Source organism: Corvus hawaiiensis, chromosome 16, assembly GCF_020740725.1.
Source record: "Corvus hawaiiensis isolate bCorHaw1 chromosome 16, bCorHaw1.pri.cur, whole genome shotgun sequence".
NCBI lineage: Eukaryota > Metazoa > Chordata > Aves > Passeriformes > Corvidae > Corvus > Corvus hawaiiensis.
Genome location: NC_063228.1, coordinates 5497813 through 5512590, shown reverse-complemented (window position 1 = coordinate 5512590; position 14778 = coordinate 5497813). Strand labels below are relative to the sequence as shown.

The window sequence follows — 14778 nt, the reverse complement described above, 5'->3', positions numbered from 1 at the left end:
CTGAGCTTGCAGCAACTCCTGCAAATGAGGCCGACAAAGTGCAGCAATGTGAGAAGTTGGAACACAGTTGGGGGAACAAAATGTCTTTTGTGCTTTCTCATCATTCCTATCAAATGATTTTTTTCTCTCCTTAACCACATCCTGCGACTCAGATCTCAATCTCTGCTGAGAGCAAGTTCTAGGACACACAGTTTCTTAAAAAAAGCAACAAATCAAACCCACAAGACAACCTGGAAGCCAAGCTTCCTTGAGCTGCAGAGAAACCCTGCGTGGATCCATCTCTGGCAGCTCACCACTGCCAAGCTTCACACAGACTCCTCCTCATGCTCAGAAAATCCTGCAGCGTCTGCCTTTGGATGCCGTTTGATGATTTTCCTGTGTCTTCAGATGCCAGGATCACTTTGGTAAACTACACACCTGAGCAAACACTTGGAGTTCTTGACTTAAGATTTAAGTTTAATGCAGGACTAGGTCTGTATTTAAAGCAACACCACCTCTGCAGGAGCACTTGAAGCAGGCACCCTCCAGCCAGCAAGGAAGGCTTTAGGAAATATTGGTAAAAGCCTACACGTGAGCATGAACGATGGCAGTGAAATTAGAAGCAGAAAGGCCTGGCAGGCTGAGTACTAGACAAAAACAAAAGCTTTTGCTTCTGTTCTCAGAATTGAGACACAAATCTTTACTCACCAGCCAGAACTACTGTGAAATGTGTTCAGCATCAGCAGAGAACACAAAATTGCTTAGTAACTACAAGCTACGTTAATTTTAGAGGCAGGAATGGATTCTTATATTGTAGAAGTCTTCATGTTTTAAGTACAATAGTGGCTGGTGCACATATTGCAAAGGCAACCCAAGAGTTATGAGAACGGGAAGGTTTTCTACAAATTCCTGTTGTGTCTTGCTGCTTCTCTTTCACTTGATGAAAGGTCAAACAGGATTTAACTCCTTATGACTTGTCAGACATATTATCCAAAGGAAGCAATGAAACAGAAGCACACGTGAAACTGAAACTTTGGGCATGTCTGGCAAAGGTGGGAAAAACCCAGGTCTCCAGGCAGTTTTCCCAACAGTCAGTCAAAACAGGTTACCAAATGCAGATGGGAAGAGAGATGACATTCAGTTACAGTGCCTTGAGTGACACCTAATTCTGGCTCAGGAGAACCCACACCACGGAGCCATGCAGACTTGTCCCCTCACCACAGCCCCCCAGCTGACAGCAGCACATTTTCTTTTCTTCAGCTTTATGTGCAAGGCACAGGAAAACCCAACAGCCCTAGCTTGCTTTGGTCTCCATCCATCCACTCCCAGCCCAGGGTTTGCTGCTCCATCTTACCCAGAATAATTCCATTGGGCTCCTCCGGTGGCTGCCAAACGATCCGCACGGACGTCAGCCTCACCTCGGGGAACACCAGCCTCACGGGGGGCCCGGGGGCTGCAAGGGAACACAGAGATCATGGCAGCAAGGGCTGCACAGCAGGGGGATCACAAGTGCTCAGCTCACCCTGTACAGAATTACAGCCCAAGATGTAGCTCTCCAATAATGATTGGATGCGCCTGTGCGTGTGCATAATATACATTTATTCTGAGGAATCTGTCCATGGATAAAGGCCTCCAACACCCTCAGACACCAAACACAGCACAGACCAGAGCATCCTACAGTGGTTTTTGACTGCACCAGGAGCTCTGAGCTCTGTAGGATTTTTCTCGCTGCAGCATCACCACTGGTGTAGCTGAGAACACATTACGAAGCAAGACACCAGGCTGCCTTTACAGAGAATTATATAGCTTAATCCACTTCACACCTGTTGGAATTCGATAATATCCCCTCTCTGTGTCATCAGCACCAGCTTTGAACTGCTTCCTGACTTTACATCTGCATCTTAAACACTGAGGTGTGAGCAGGAGAACCCGAGGTAGGTGAGAGGCGCATTAACACAGACAGCACTGACCAGCCCAGGTTCACGAGGTGAGGAGATGCTAATTCATGCATTACCATCCATGAATTTTCCCCTTCAGCACAAATTCCACCTGCATTACTCCTGGTGATACTTTTAATTAAGTTGAGCCCAGAGGAGACACAACATATTTATGTCAGGGGTATGGAGATGGAAGAACAATTTGTTTCATTTGCCAACATGCACTTAAGGAGGGAACTGCTATAATGGGGTTATCCAAAACAAACAGTTTTAAGTATTTCTCATTACAGCCTGATATGTACATTTCACTGAGTGCTTTTTCTCTCCCTGCAGAGTTCTGCTAACAGTAATTTTCCTTATTTTTCCTTTCAAAGAAAAGCCAGGTCCCCATACAGGGAGTATGCTGAGAAAAAGGCTAAGAAAATGTCAGGGAGTTGTTGTCCCTGTTCCTGACCCCACATGCTCCCACTCCTTTCTTCCCTGCACTGCATGGAAAATGTTGTGTTAAGCCAGAAGTGTGAATGTGTTTTCAGGCAAACCAAATTACCTTAATGAATTTGCTTGTGTAAACCAATGTTTACTTCATTATTATTTTGAAAAGATTTTGATGAGAAAGAGGGAGACTTAAACAGAAGCCTCTCACATTGATCTCAACCTACTTATTCCTGAAAAGGTAATGAAAGTAAAAGCAGTTTTAGCATCTGCAAAGCCAAAAAATATTTCAAGAATGGAACCAAAATTCTGTAGAATTCCACCAGCAGGAATGCTTCCACCACACCAGTGTGCTCAGGGAGTGCTTGGTTGGGTTCCTTCAGCACATCCAACTGCACTGGGAACCCCCTGGAAAGTGCTGGAGGCAGCTGCAAAAGGAAGCTGGTGGGATCATTGTCAAGGTCAATGTCTTATTCTTTTGGGGGTAAAAAAAAAGGAGAGTGGATTACTGGAGTTGCAAATTCCATCTCTTTCCATCAGTCCAATCAGACCCAGATTTGTTTATTGCTTTCAATTGCAGCACTTTTTTTTTTTTTTTAGCATGATTGAACTTCAATAGGAATTCATAACTGGGCTCTAAAATTGTCTTCAATAGAAATTATCTTCACCAAACTTCAGAGTTCAATATTAGAAGTTTTTTTCCTCTTTAGCTGCAGGGAAGGAGGAAACAGGGGACACTGGTTCTGTGCTTTTGCCAGATCCTCAACCAATGACCACTGGGATACTGCTGAGTTATACCAGGGACAACCAATGTCCTTTGGGTTCAAAGGTGAAAAAACCCCCCCCCCAAAATCCAAATATTTGTTGCCTACACTTGCACCACTAAAATAAAGTGCACTAAAAGTCTGGATCAAATAAGATGGTTATTTTGATGACCTTTAAACTCACCATCATCCTTGGTTCTCTCTGTCACTGCTGGGGAGCTGGGGACCCCATCCCCAATGCGGGTGAATGCCAGCACCTGGAGCTCGTAGAGGATGAATTTCCTCAGGCCAGAGAGCAGCACGGACTGGGTGTGGTTCCCCCTCACTGTCTGGCTCTTGGGTTCAGAGTCCAAATCCTTTGCTTTGTAAAGGATCTGCAGGATAAATGTAGATGAGACACAGAAGGAAAGAGATTGGTGCACAAGGATTGAAGAGAGGGAGATTCCTCCTTGTCACTCCATATAAAATGAGATTATATTCACCCATCACCCCCTTCCAAAGCCAGCACACCTCCTTGTGTCTTCTCCACCTGACTTAGGAATAATAACAAAATCCAGCAGGTGAATAATATATAACAATACAAAATCATATCCTGGTAATGCACTAAAAATCAAATGAGTATGAAACTCCAGTTGCATACCTTGTAGCCCAGGATGAGACCATTCTGCTCAGACTCAGGAACTGCTGCCCAGGTCAGCAGGATCTGGGTTGAGCTCACGGCTTCAGCAGAGACATTCTCAGGAGGAGCAGAGGGAACTGGAACCACACAGCATTACCAAAGAGCAGAAATAGGTCAGACATATCAGATCATTTTGCTCCATCTCCCTACCTGCCTGGGATTCTTCCAGGATCCCATAGAAGAGTATTCAAACCCAAAAGGGCTGGAATATATTTTAGACAATCCCTTCTCATCTTGTATTCATTCTTCATCATCTTTATATTTCAGCCTGCCTCACAATTTCTTGCCAGTTCATCTCAGAAATGACAATGTTTGTAAAGAGCTAAACATTTAATACTTATCAGTGTCTACAGACAGACAGTAAATATTGACAGCTATGAATAAATTTCAAGTTCTATATATTTGCAGTAATTAGAACATTCCTGGACTTCTCCAGAAGCCTATCTCCCAGTATTTCTTTCCCATACTTTTTATTCCCTATGCCAAAAAGCTGGAAATCTCTCTGAATATGAGTTTATCTTATAGCACGATCTGTTCTAACAAGAAGTTTTATGCCCCTGTGGCTTCCTATATTATCTGAAAGGAAATTACAGCATCTTGTCTAGAGCTAGCAATAATTTGCCCCCCTGGATTGCACTCCCACTTCAATAAGAAGTTCTTTAACCTCTGCAGCCTTTTGATGATGTGATAGCGCTCAACATTTGCAATACATCAATTAGAGATGGATGCATTAACACGAGGTGTATTTTCAGGGATTGATATGGTGTCAATGAGAGATGCCCATTTCATTTATGTTGCAAAATTGGCTTTTATGAAACTGGAAACATCGTTAGAAGTGATGGCACAGGAACACTGTAATTTTCTCTGACTCCAGAGAAGAGCAAACTTGCATTTTCCCATGCCATTAAAACTGGAAGTGCTGCAGAACCACACAACTGCAGCCTTTTGTAGGCAAGCTTAATGGCATGTCATGTTATGCAAGCAGGACGTGAGGCTATTTTTAAGAGTTCACTTTTTATGCTGCCCTTTTGCCTTTTTTCCCTGTGGCATTTCCAACATCTGAAGGGTACAATCTTTTCTAAAGCCTGATACACCTGTCAGACCTCAAGAGAACATTCACCAAGTTATGTTACACAAGCACTTAGGGACAGTAAAACTTGATTAGGGCCTGAATATATCACAAAAAGCAGCCCAAATCTCTGCCAAAGGAATGCTTTCCTGGCTGTCCGAGTGAAAAAAAAGATCTGCTGTTTTGGAGGCAAGCTCCTGAAGCTCCTAGCAACATGAACGAGATAATGAGTATGACACCAGAATTAATAAAAATTGAAAAAACCCACCCCAAAAAGGTGGCACCCCCACCCCTGTGCACTCAAGGTTAACGGCAGAGATAGTAATTTCTGAAACAATTTCCGATACCAATTATCTGGGGCATGAGAAGCAGAGCACCAGCACACGACACCACAGCAGACTAAAATCCAATTTTTTTTCCCCTCCAACATTGAAGTGCCTTAGTTTTTTTTTTTTTTTTAAATCTTCTCCCAGATTTATCCCCCACAAGGATATAATTATGTTAAAGGAAAATAGATTGCCAGGAGCCATGAATGTCTTTGGATAGCTGCCATAACTTTATCTGTAGATCTTCACAAAGAGCTACTCCCACATGAATCACTCCTGAAGAGAGAAAGTGTGGAGGTGGGTCACAAGAAACCCGGATGTGTAGAGGAAAGAAGCCCTTTCCAGCCACATTTATTTCTATTTTATCTGGTTTGGGGCCTTTCAAGAGAGAAAAAGTTACTTTATTTTACAAGTATTTATTTTCCTCTTTGATCAGCAGCCATGAGCTCTCCTGAATTCACGGAAGGTGAAGGCTGTGCCCAGGCTGGCCCCAAGGGCATCCTGGCTTTGAGGTGTGGATGGTCACACTGCTGGTGGGGGCACTGGACAGCTGACAAGGGAGAGAATTCTCTGTCTAAAGGTTCATTAGCTCAGACCCCTCTCAATTCCCAGTGACAGACAAGCTGAATGCCCCCTCTCCCTGGAAAGGAATCTAAGTCAAATGCCTGAATGGCAAAAATCCTTGTGTTCATTGAGTGAGCTTTAAATCTTCAGTTCTCACCTCAGTGTCAAGAATTCTATTCTAATATGAATTCAGGACCTGCAAGTGATTTCATGGATCTTATTGTTGCCAGTCTTTTATCAAGTAACAGACTCTGATTGACCCTTTTCATTTCTCTGACCCATCTCCTCTCTCAGGAAGCTCTGATTCAAAGAAATTATAGTTTGCTGAGACTAATTAGTGAGTGAGTCACATAATCCCTCTTTCCTCTGCAAGCTCCCTTCTCTAATGCTGTTTTCCTTAAACAGTTGCACTGAAGACTTTGTTATAAGCTCCAAAAAGCTCAGTTCTCATTAGTAACCTGCAAGAACAGCACAGAAGCCAAGCAACAGTGTCCAAAAAAATCCCAGAGTTTGAACAAAACGCACCGGAAACACGGAAACTAAACGATGAGCTGATCCAGCAAACTGCCAGCACGGAGCACTTCAGAAGATCAAACGTAGGGAATCAGAGTTACTGGCACTTTGCACTGGAACTTCAATAACAGCTCAAGTTTTTAAGGTTATCCACGTTGGCATCTAAAATCATGCATCCTTTTTCTACATCTGACACAGCCGCATCTGATATACAGCAAATTATGTTGTTTTATGTCTCTAACTGGGCCAAAAGGAGCTTTTAATAACCTAGTCTGTATTCTGGCTTTCTAGGAAAGCTAGAGAGTGGGATGCAGCGGTTCTCTGCATTTTTGCAGCTCATTTTAGCTGCACATCCCTCACTCTTTTTGAAAGCAAAAATTAAAGGGGCACATTGTACATCTGACATCGGCTAAGAAGTGCAAATTTCCAGCAAGGTTCACGGCAAAGTAGCATAGCTGCAGCACACATCCACTTTGCCTATAAAATTAGGTACTGCAGGCCAAATTGTCAGCTTGTACAAACTGACAGATTCCCCCAGTGACACTGGACCACATTCAAATTATCAAGAGATGCTTCATCACAGCACAGTAACTGCTCTGTGAAGGTCAGCCTCCGAAGCACTGGGAGATTGATCCTTGCCATGGATGTGTGACCATGCTCCTACAGTAGCTCATCCTGTAAGACAAGTGCACACATTCATGTAGCTGAATATTAAGAGCACAAAATCCATTAAGGCACTGGGTTAGGTGTATCTGAGATGAATTTTTTTGAAAGCAAGAGGGTCTGTGTCTAAGAGGAAGCAGCCCTGCCAAGGTTGTTCTAATGCATCAAATGTCTCTGCATTTTCTCGCTTTCTCTATATTGGACCTACTGTCGTCGTCAATTTATTGAGTGGAAACTGAGCTTGTTACTCTGCAGTTATTTTACACTGTAAAATTTAATGAGCTATTTAATTTCTAACATTACGAAAACATTTTGGATTGATAGAACCTGTCCTGTTTAAAAATCCTAATTCATCTCACTTCACCTTCAGCTGCTTGCAACCCTATCCCAGATTTTCATTATAGAATTTCCCAACTGTTTTTCAAGCCTGTGTTACCAAAACCTACAGCATTATTTTATTCTCTTGTAATTTCTTTGGTTTCAATTTGTTTTATATTCAAGAGCTTCAGAAACCTGTGAGTACTTGTAAAGACATGCCCCACTACTGTTGTTGGCATTTGTGCTCAGCTATCAGTGCTGTGATTGCACAACCAAAAACAAACAAATGCTCAAACAGAGCTTTATTTTCAATAAAGATTTTGGGCTTCAGTGGCTGCACTGCCATCAGATACCATGACCTGGTTTAGTGCCTGGGCTCTACTCCTTATCCCCTTGGATGGTGTAAAACATAGAACCAGGAGTTGTGCCAACGAAGCACCCCATGATCCTGGCCAAGGCACCACTGGCCAGCTGTGAGGGACATTTACAACCCCCAGCACCAGCAAAACCAACTTCCCTAAAACTCTGTATCTAAAAAACAGAAGAAAGTATTTAGGACACCTGCTTTTGAAGTGCTTTGAAAACATAAGCGATAACCAGAATTTTTCTAATAGTTCTGAAAACTGACCTGGAAGTGCTTTAACCTTTCTCTCCAGTTTTAAATATCTTTTATTTGCATTTTAACCCCATTTTATTGTGCATACAGGTTAATTCCAGATTCCCTGAAGTGCTTTCATGCATACAGTTTGCTGCTAAGCCAGCATATCTTGTATATTCTAAATCTAAGAAGAAACAGCCAAAAGTCTGAGCCCTGACTTGCTCTATGCAAGAAATCAGATGTCAATATCAAAGAAAACACGTGGAAAAAACCAAATGAGTCCTTACAGCCTAGATCACAGCTTTGTGTTATTTTGATCCTGGGTTCTGTGTGCCTCCCACAATCAGTTTCAAGTCAACCTTCTCTTAATACTGCCAGAGAAAATGCCAGATCCACGCGTAACCTCTGATCTTTCAGTGCTGAGCAAGAGCACCGTAATCCTAAGGTTTTATGAAATGACTTAATCTCAGTGTTTACTACATTTCAAAAGAAGTGTTTGAAGAGCAGCAAAGAGGATACGGTATCTTTTTATTCCGATACAGAACGGCTTTGTCTGGGTCATGCTATCTCTAACTCCAGCACAAGCCTTCTCTAAAATACCTCTGGCAATCGCTTTGCAATTACTCCTTCCCAAAGAGCAACACTTTAATGGAGAGGGATGACTTTGTTTAGCCTTCTCCCTGGCTAGTTCAAAGCAGAGTTATCTGAACCAGCAGACCAGACCCTGCTGTGCCTGGTCTCGCTTCCCACCAAGGAACACTGCATGGTACACAGGGCACAGACATGCACAGGATTAAATCCCACAACTTCTTTAACAAAGAAAAATTGGAAAAAAATAACAGGAAAAAAACCCAGTGTTGAACCTTGCGTAAATAAAGGTCACAAAGAGATTTATTATTAAACTTTTAAACTACAAATGTCACTCACTTTGTTACTAACTTGCAACATAACTTTTCATTTCCCAGGTGCAGGCAGGGTAGGTCTGGAAATAAGTTTTGGGGAAGTCAACAGCTAGAGAGCAGCTTTTCTACACGTGCCTTCACTGTTCTCCTGAGCTAACAGTAATTTACTGTTGCCTGAGAGTGACAGTTCCCTTCTGATATTTGAAGTCTCTGCTTGCCTGGACAATTCAGCTCAACAATACAGCCCTGCTGCTCTAGGTCTCCGAGCAGGTTATGTCTACACAGCCTTGTACACACAATTTTGGAAGGCAGGTTTGAAAACGTGCCATCAGAAGCTCAGGTAATTATTTTATTTCTCTCTGTGTAATCAGCTCTCTAAGGTGACTTGTGCCCTTTTAGAATTATTTGGTGCTTGAAATGAAATTTCAGGTAACCACAGCTGTGAGAAAATCTGCCTCAGCCTAGAAGCAGACAGGGAAAAGGGGAGGACTAAGGGCCATGGGGTACTGGGGAGGAAGAGGAGGTGTGACAGAGCACTTCACCCAGAAAAGTCTCTATACAAGCTTCTCCTTGTCCACACTGGGGCAGAAATGGGGAGAGGTTGTTTTGTTTCCTTTAAATAAAAAACCTGCAGGTGTGTGCATGAAAGCAGGGTAGGAATAAAAAAAGAAACAACCCTTCAAATGTCTTTTTGCCCTCAGTGCATCTTGAGGCTGTTTTTTTTTAAATTTCACATCAGATTTAATGGCTCAGCAAAAAAAAAAACAACAACCCACCAAAAAATTAAAACCTGAACAAAAGGGCAGAACATGGTGAATTTCTTGGGTTTTCTGTGCCAGCAGATGTGGTGCTTGGACTCACCCGACTCCCGTGTCCGGCCTCTCACGGCCTCACTCCAGGGCCCTGCCCCGATGGCGTTGAAGGCCTGGATCTGCAGCTCGTACTCCGTCCACTCCTGCAGCTCCTCCACCGTGCACTCCCGTGCCAGGCGGTCAGCGATGACCTTCAGCAGGGCCGGGGCGGGCAGGTCCACGCGCCACACCCTGATCCTGTACCCCACCGACTCGGGGTTCCCGTTGTACTGCGTGTCGGGGAGGGGCTGGCGGATGACACAAGAAAACACAACATTCCCGTCAGAACACACGGCCGGGGCTTTCCACGCCACGTCCCACGGCTGCCTGAACCCACGTAAGGCCACAGGAAGGCAAAAAAGATCAAGACGTTGATGTTCTGGTTTGTGCTTCATGATCTCTACACTTCTGTGCTGCTTGGAATTTTCTTTTGATTTTTACCTTAATTTTGAACTAAGTAGGTTTGCTCACAAAACCAAACCATTTGCTGTGGGTGTATCAACGAAGATGATATGAATACAATATATTTCAGAGCTTTGTGATTAATTATGGAAATGAATGATAAATTGCTGAAGTATGTGACAAATTCATTTATCGTACATTTTTAACTTTTTTTTGAGACTCTCTGCCTACTCATTTATCAGCAGAGATTTATTCTAGTATTCTAACTCCCCAAGCAATTTCAGAGATTAAAATATGAAATAATTAGCCTACTTCACGAAGTTTGGAGTTTTTCTGCTGTAAAACTAACTACATGATGCCACGGATGGCTGAGATTCGGTTCTGATTCACTGGGAAAGCTGGATACACATTAACATTTCACAGCTTAGAAAACTCTACCCCGCAGGCATTCAGGGCTAGAAACGTGACCCTCATTCTGTAGGAAGGGAGGAATTCCCAGCTCTCAGGGGAAAACAGATTCACCTGCAGGTCTTGAAATAAAAGAGATTAAACACTTTCAAATATTGATGTTATTAAGCATGAAAAGCGTTTATCAGGTCATTTTTAGCGGTGGCTGTTGCTCCTCCTGAACCCTGCACAGTTTGACTCAAGAAGAACAGGCTTCTAGGCACCACAATCTTAATGTTTTAAAGGCTCTTAAAACAACCTGGAGTTAATTTTGATGGAAGATATGTAGGTCTGGAGCCAGTACCAATGTGGGCATGATATTCCCACAGAAAAGCCACGAGAGAGTTCTGTGGGGCCCATCAAAGGAACTGCAACAGCTCTTCTGTGGGTAGTGAGGTGATACCTTCAAGCTTCATGTTTTAGTCTGGCAAGGCTCAGAACTAAATGCAGTGTCCTGTTGAGAAACTGGAATTATTCCTTTCCAACAGGAGAAACACTCTCTTGTTCCCAGCCTGATTTTGACTTCCAGCCATAATGAGTTTATGCATGGAAAAGCTAACATTTGGGCAAAAGCAAACCTGTGCTTCATCAACTTCATACCACAGTAACCCCAGTGGAAAATTCTGCCTAACAGGGGTGAAGAAAAACCATTCTGGAGCAGGTTAATTGCCAAGTAAATCCCAATGTGGCAACTCTGCAGGTAACTGAGACAGGCGAAGGGGCACAGCGATGTCAGCAATTGCCGCATCTTCACAATTAATCATTTATCTCTGCATTTTAGTGCATAATTCCACACTATTTCAGCTAAATGCAATTTTCCCACAGGAGTCCCAGCCTTGCTGCTGCTGCACCACTGCTCTGAGAACCACACGGTGCTGCCCATGGCCGGGATGCACCTTCTGGGGACCTTTTTATACCAAGCAAACAACTGAGCCCCAGAAAGCAGCAAATTGGCTCGAGCGCTCCTTTCCTGCCCCACATGTTGACTCAGACTGTGATCCTGGAGCTCCTCAAAGCCAAGCTTTTACACACAGGCACATTCCCCTGATGAAGTGGCAGTAGGCAATTTATTTGATTAATAAGGCACTTAAGGCAAGGCTCAGATTTCCATCTACTCTGGAAAAGGAAACAATTTGGCTGTTACTCCTTGGCGCTGAGCGCGAGGAGGACGAGGCACTTTGGGAGGGCTGGCCTGGCCCTTGGGGTGCAGCCCCATCCCCATCCCCAGCTCCCCTCCATCCCCACATCCCTCGAGCTGCTCACCACCCATCGCAGCCACAGGCTGGTCTCGCTGGCCGTGCGCACGGTCACGCTGCCGGGGGCCACGTCCGGCGGGGCCTGCAGGGTCTGGATGACCCGCGAGGGTTGGCTCAGTGGGCTGGGGCCCACCACGTTCTCCTGCCGCATCCGGAACCTGGAGCAGGGGGGAAAGAGGCAGCGAGTGCCGCTGTCAGGGCTCGGAACGCTCCCTCGCTTCTCCAGGGAGGGAGGAGGGGTGGAAAAATACAAATTAGGGGCTTTCTAAACGTTCCGCGAAGGTCGCTGCACACAGGTCCCCTTTGTATTTGCTGCTGAATGCTTGATGGTAACTGCTTTCAGATCCTCTCAGGTATTTAAAAAATGAAAATGAGATTAGCTTAGGGTCTATTAGAAACTTAGGTATTTGTGTGAGAAATTTATGTTAATTATACCAAGCCTGATGAGCTTATGCTGGCAGTAAGTGATTTTCTCTGGTGATGCTTATACAATACATTCAGAAAGGTATTAAAATATCAAACTTGGGATAGTCTCATTCCCTGTCAATATAAAAAATATACTGGTGATAACATTTCCCCTCAATTACTCGTTGAAAGAGGCTGATTTATCCGTGTGCTGCATTTTCAGCCTTCCTGCGCAAGAATGATTAAGTTATTTAATATGGATATGCATCTTTAAAAAATACCCTGTCTGCTTGAAACCATCTCTTCTACAATAGAAATCCTTATTGGGTCACAGAAGATTTAGGGACATCTTTTTTTACAAGAAGAACCACATAATTAAGATGTGCTGTACATTTCAGATTCTCTCAGCCATCACAAGCAATTGGAAGCACCCAGCACTTGCACATAAATACGTGACCTGCTCATATTAAACACTTAATTTTTGGACCTAATGACTGAGCCTGGGAAAAGGATGAGCCAGTCAACATAGCAGTGTTTATTTACCTGCTCTGATCTCCCTCCAAAGTGCCCTGAAGGAAACACATTAAACAAATACTGTCCTGATTTCACTCTCAAACACTGGCCCAAAATATAGGAAAGAAGAACGGCCTGTAAAGATCTGCTCTCATAATCAGCTCTCATGGTGCATTTCATCAGTGAGCAAAGACTGAAGCTGATCAGGGGACAACAAATCCATTTGGCAACAGCTTTCTAGGTTTCAAAAATTTGTATAAAATTGCTCAACACTGAAGCAAAACCAAAAAAACTCCTAAAAGTGTGTACAGGAGAGAAAAACGTAGGCAAAGTTCGAGGAGCTGCCTTAAAATGAAAAAAAATCAAAGGGGAACCAGATGTGTGAAAGATCTCAACATAACTGGGATCACTCCAGAATTTCATAAATACAAGAGAGAAATGAGCTGCAAGAATAAAATAAACCAAAAAGTTTGACAACCGGCAAAAAACAATCCCCCAAATTTCTCATATTCATTACTTGCTATGCCAAAGATGTTTCTCCATGGGCCTGTCTGGGTGTGCAAGTTTTCCTTATTCTTCATGGACAATGAACCTTGAACTGTGGTACAACCTGCACTTTCCTGCCCACTCCTGCCTTTAAGGATCCCCCTTTTATGAGGAGAGCAAAATCCTCTTAACCTGAAGATAATTTCCCTAAACCTCTGCACCAGAAATCTCCAACCAAAAATTTTCAAAGACCTTTTAGTAAAACGTTTAGCTCTGGAAGATGAGGTTTAAAACACTTGGGTGGAGAGTTAGTGAGAAATTCGGTATGTTCCTACATTTGTGACCAAGGGAGAAAATTAACGTGCCAGCACTGAGTCAGTTGTAAATTACGTGAGCTCTCCTTGGTTGCACCTACTCCCGGCTTACAACAGCACATGGGTTAGTTAATAGCCCCTTCAGCCAGCACAAAATGGATAAGTTTCTAGAGGGCTGATTTAACACTTGCCACTGGATCTCCTTTTCACCAGCCTCTACATTAGCAAGCTGGATCATGAAAGTATTTTTCATTAGGGTTGAGTACCTCACATTCTCCAGTCTTGTCTATAGCACGGCATTGCTTGGATTGGATTGATTTAAAAATCAATCTTGTTTAACTGGGGTGCACCCACAATGCAGAGTCACCTCAATCAGTTTAGGCATTGCTTTTATCTATTAAGCTTAACTTAGTAAATTCTTATAAACAAAGGTTTCATCTAACTGATGTTACCAAATTAAGTTAAATCAATAAAGTGATGTTTAAACTGATGCAAATATGTAATTACAGGTTTGCACCAGTTTAGCTACAATTGATTTGTCACTGGCTGATGTTCCACTGGTGCTCCCTTCAGGGAGGGAAATCACTGGATAGCAGTTACTTGTAAAAGCATCTCACTGGGCACTTGAATTTCCTTCTAAATGTTATCAACTGGATTGTATGTAAATTACAATTAACAATATCAGATTAGTAATTTTAAGTATAACCTATAAAAACAGCAAAACTTTCCCCTTTAGTTCAGATTATAAAACCCGGCCAGATGTCTCTGATTAGGAAAGCTGTTCCATGCTGCTATTTACTCATTTTTTTTCCCCATGTTGCAGCTGATTACCTGCTGTTCTTACCTGTAATGAGTGTACGGAGTGAGGTTTGGTACCTCCAGCATCTGAGCATCAGGTTCATTCTCCACCTCATGAAGAGTCACCCATTCTTCTTCATCACCCAGCACACCAACCTGTACAAGGGGAAGGTAAGAAGGAATACAAAGTAGATTATAAATTATGTAAATATACATATAAATAAATATATGTAACCTCTTTTATGATGAGTGTCATTGTGGCATCACAGCAATGGAAGCACAAGCGCTTTTAAACATTTTCCAGTTAATATTAATTTTTATACGACTAGTTATTTGTAAAAGGGAAAACCCAGCCAAGTTAGCCAAGTCTCCTTGTACCTGATGGGACTTCACCCGATCCTGTGATAAGATCCACTCCAGAAAAAACACCATGAGAGTGATAATACCCTGTTCAATCTTCCTGCCACAATACAAAAGTATCAAGTAGTAATATAAGAGAATGAAAAATAGCCTTGATAATAACTCGCAGGAACTGATGCATACTAAGTAAGTCTCAATGGAG

The 14778-nt window shown here is 43.0% G+C and overlaps 1 protein-coding gene across 5 annotated transcripts in view; it reads right to left on the bottom strand.

The window, feature by feature from the left end:
* SDK1 (sidekick cell adhesion molecule 1) overlaps positions 1-14778 on the bottom strand; it is a 388047-nt gene that overhangs the window by 72621 nt on the left and 300648 nt on the right. For all 5 annotated transcript variants that reach the window (XM_048320697.1, XM_048320702.1, XM_048320699.1 and 2 more), the window contains exons 24-29: positions 14263-14372; positions 11708-11858; positions 9606-9843; positions 3753-3868; positions 3297-3486; positions 1334-1432 (exon numbers count right to left, since the gene is read on the bottom strand). In XM_048320697.1, the coding sequence (XP_048176654.1) occupies positions 1334-1432; positions 3297-3486; positions 3753-3868; positions 9606-9843; positions 11708-11858; positions 14263-14372 (904 nt within the window). The remainder of the gene's footprint in view (positions 1-1333; positions 1433-3296; positions 3487-3752; positions 3869-9605; positions 9844-11707; positions 11859-14262; positions 14373-14778) is intronic.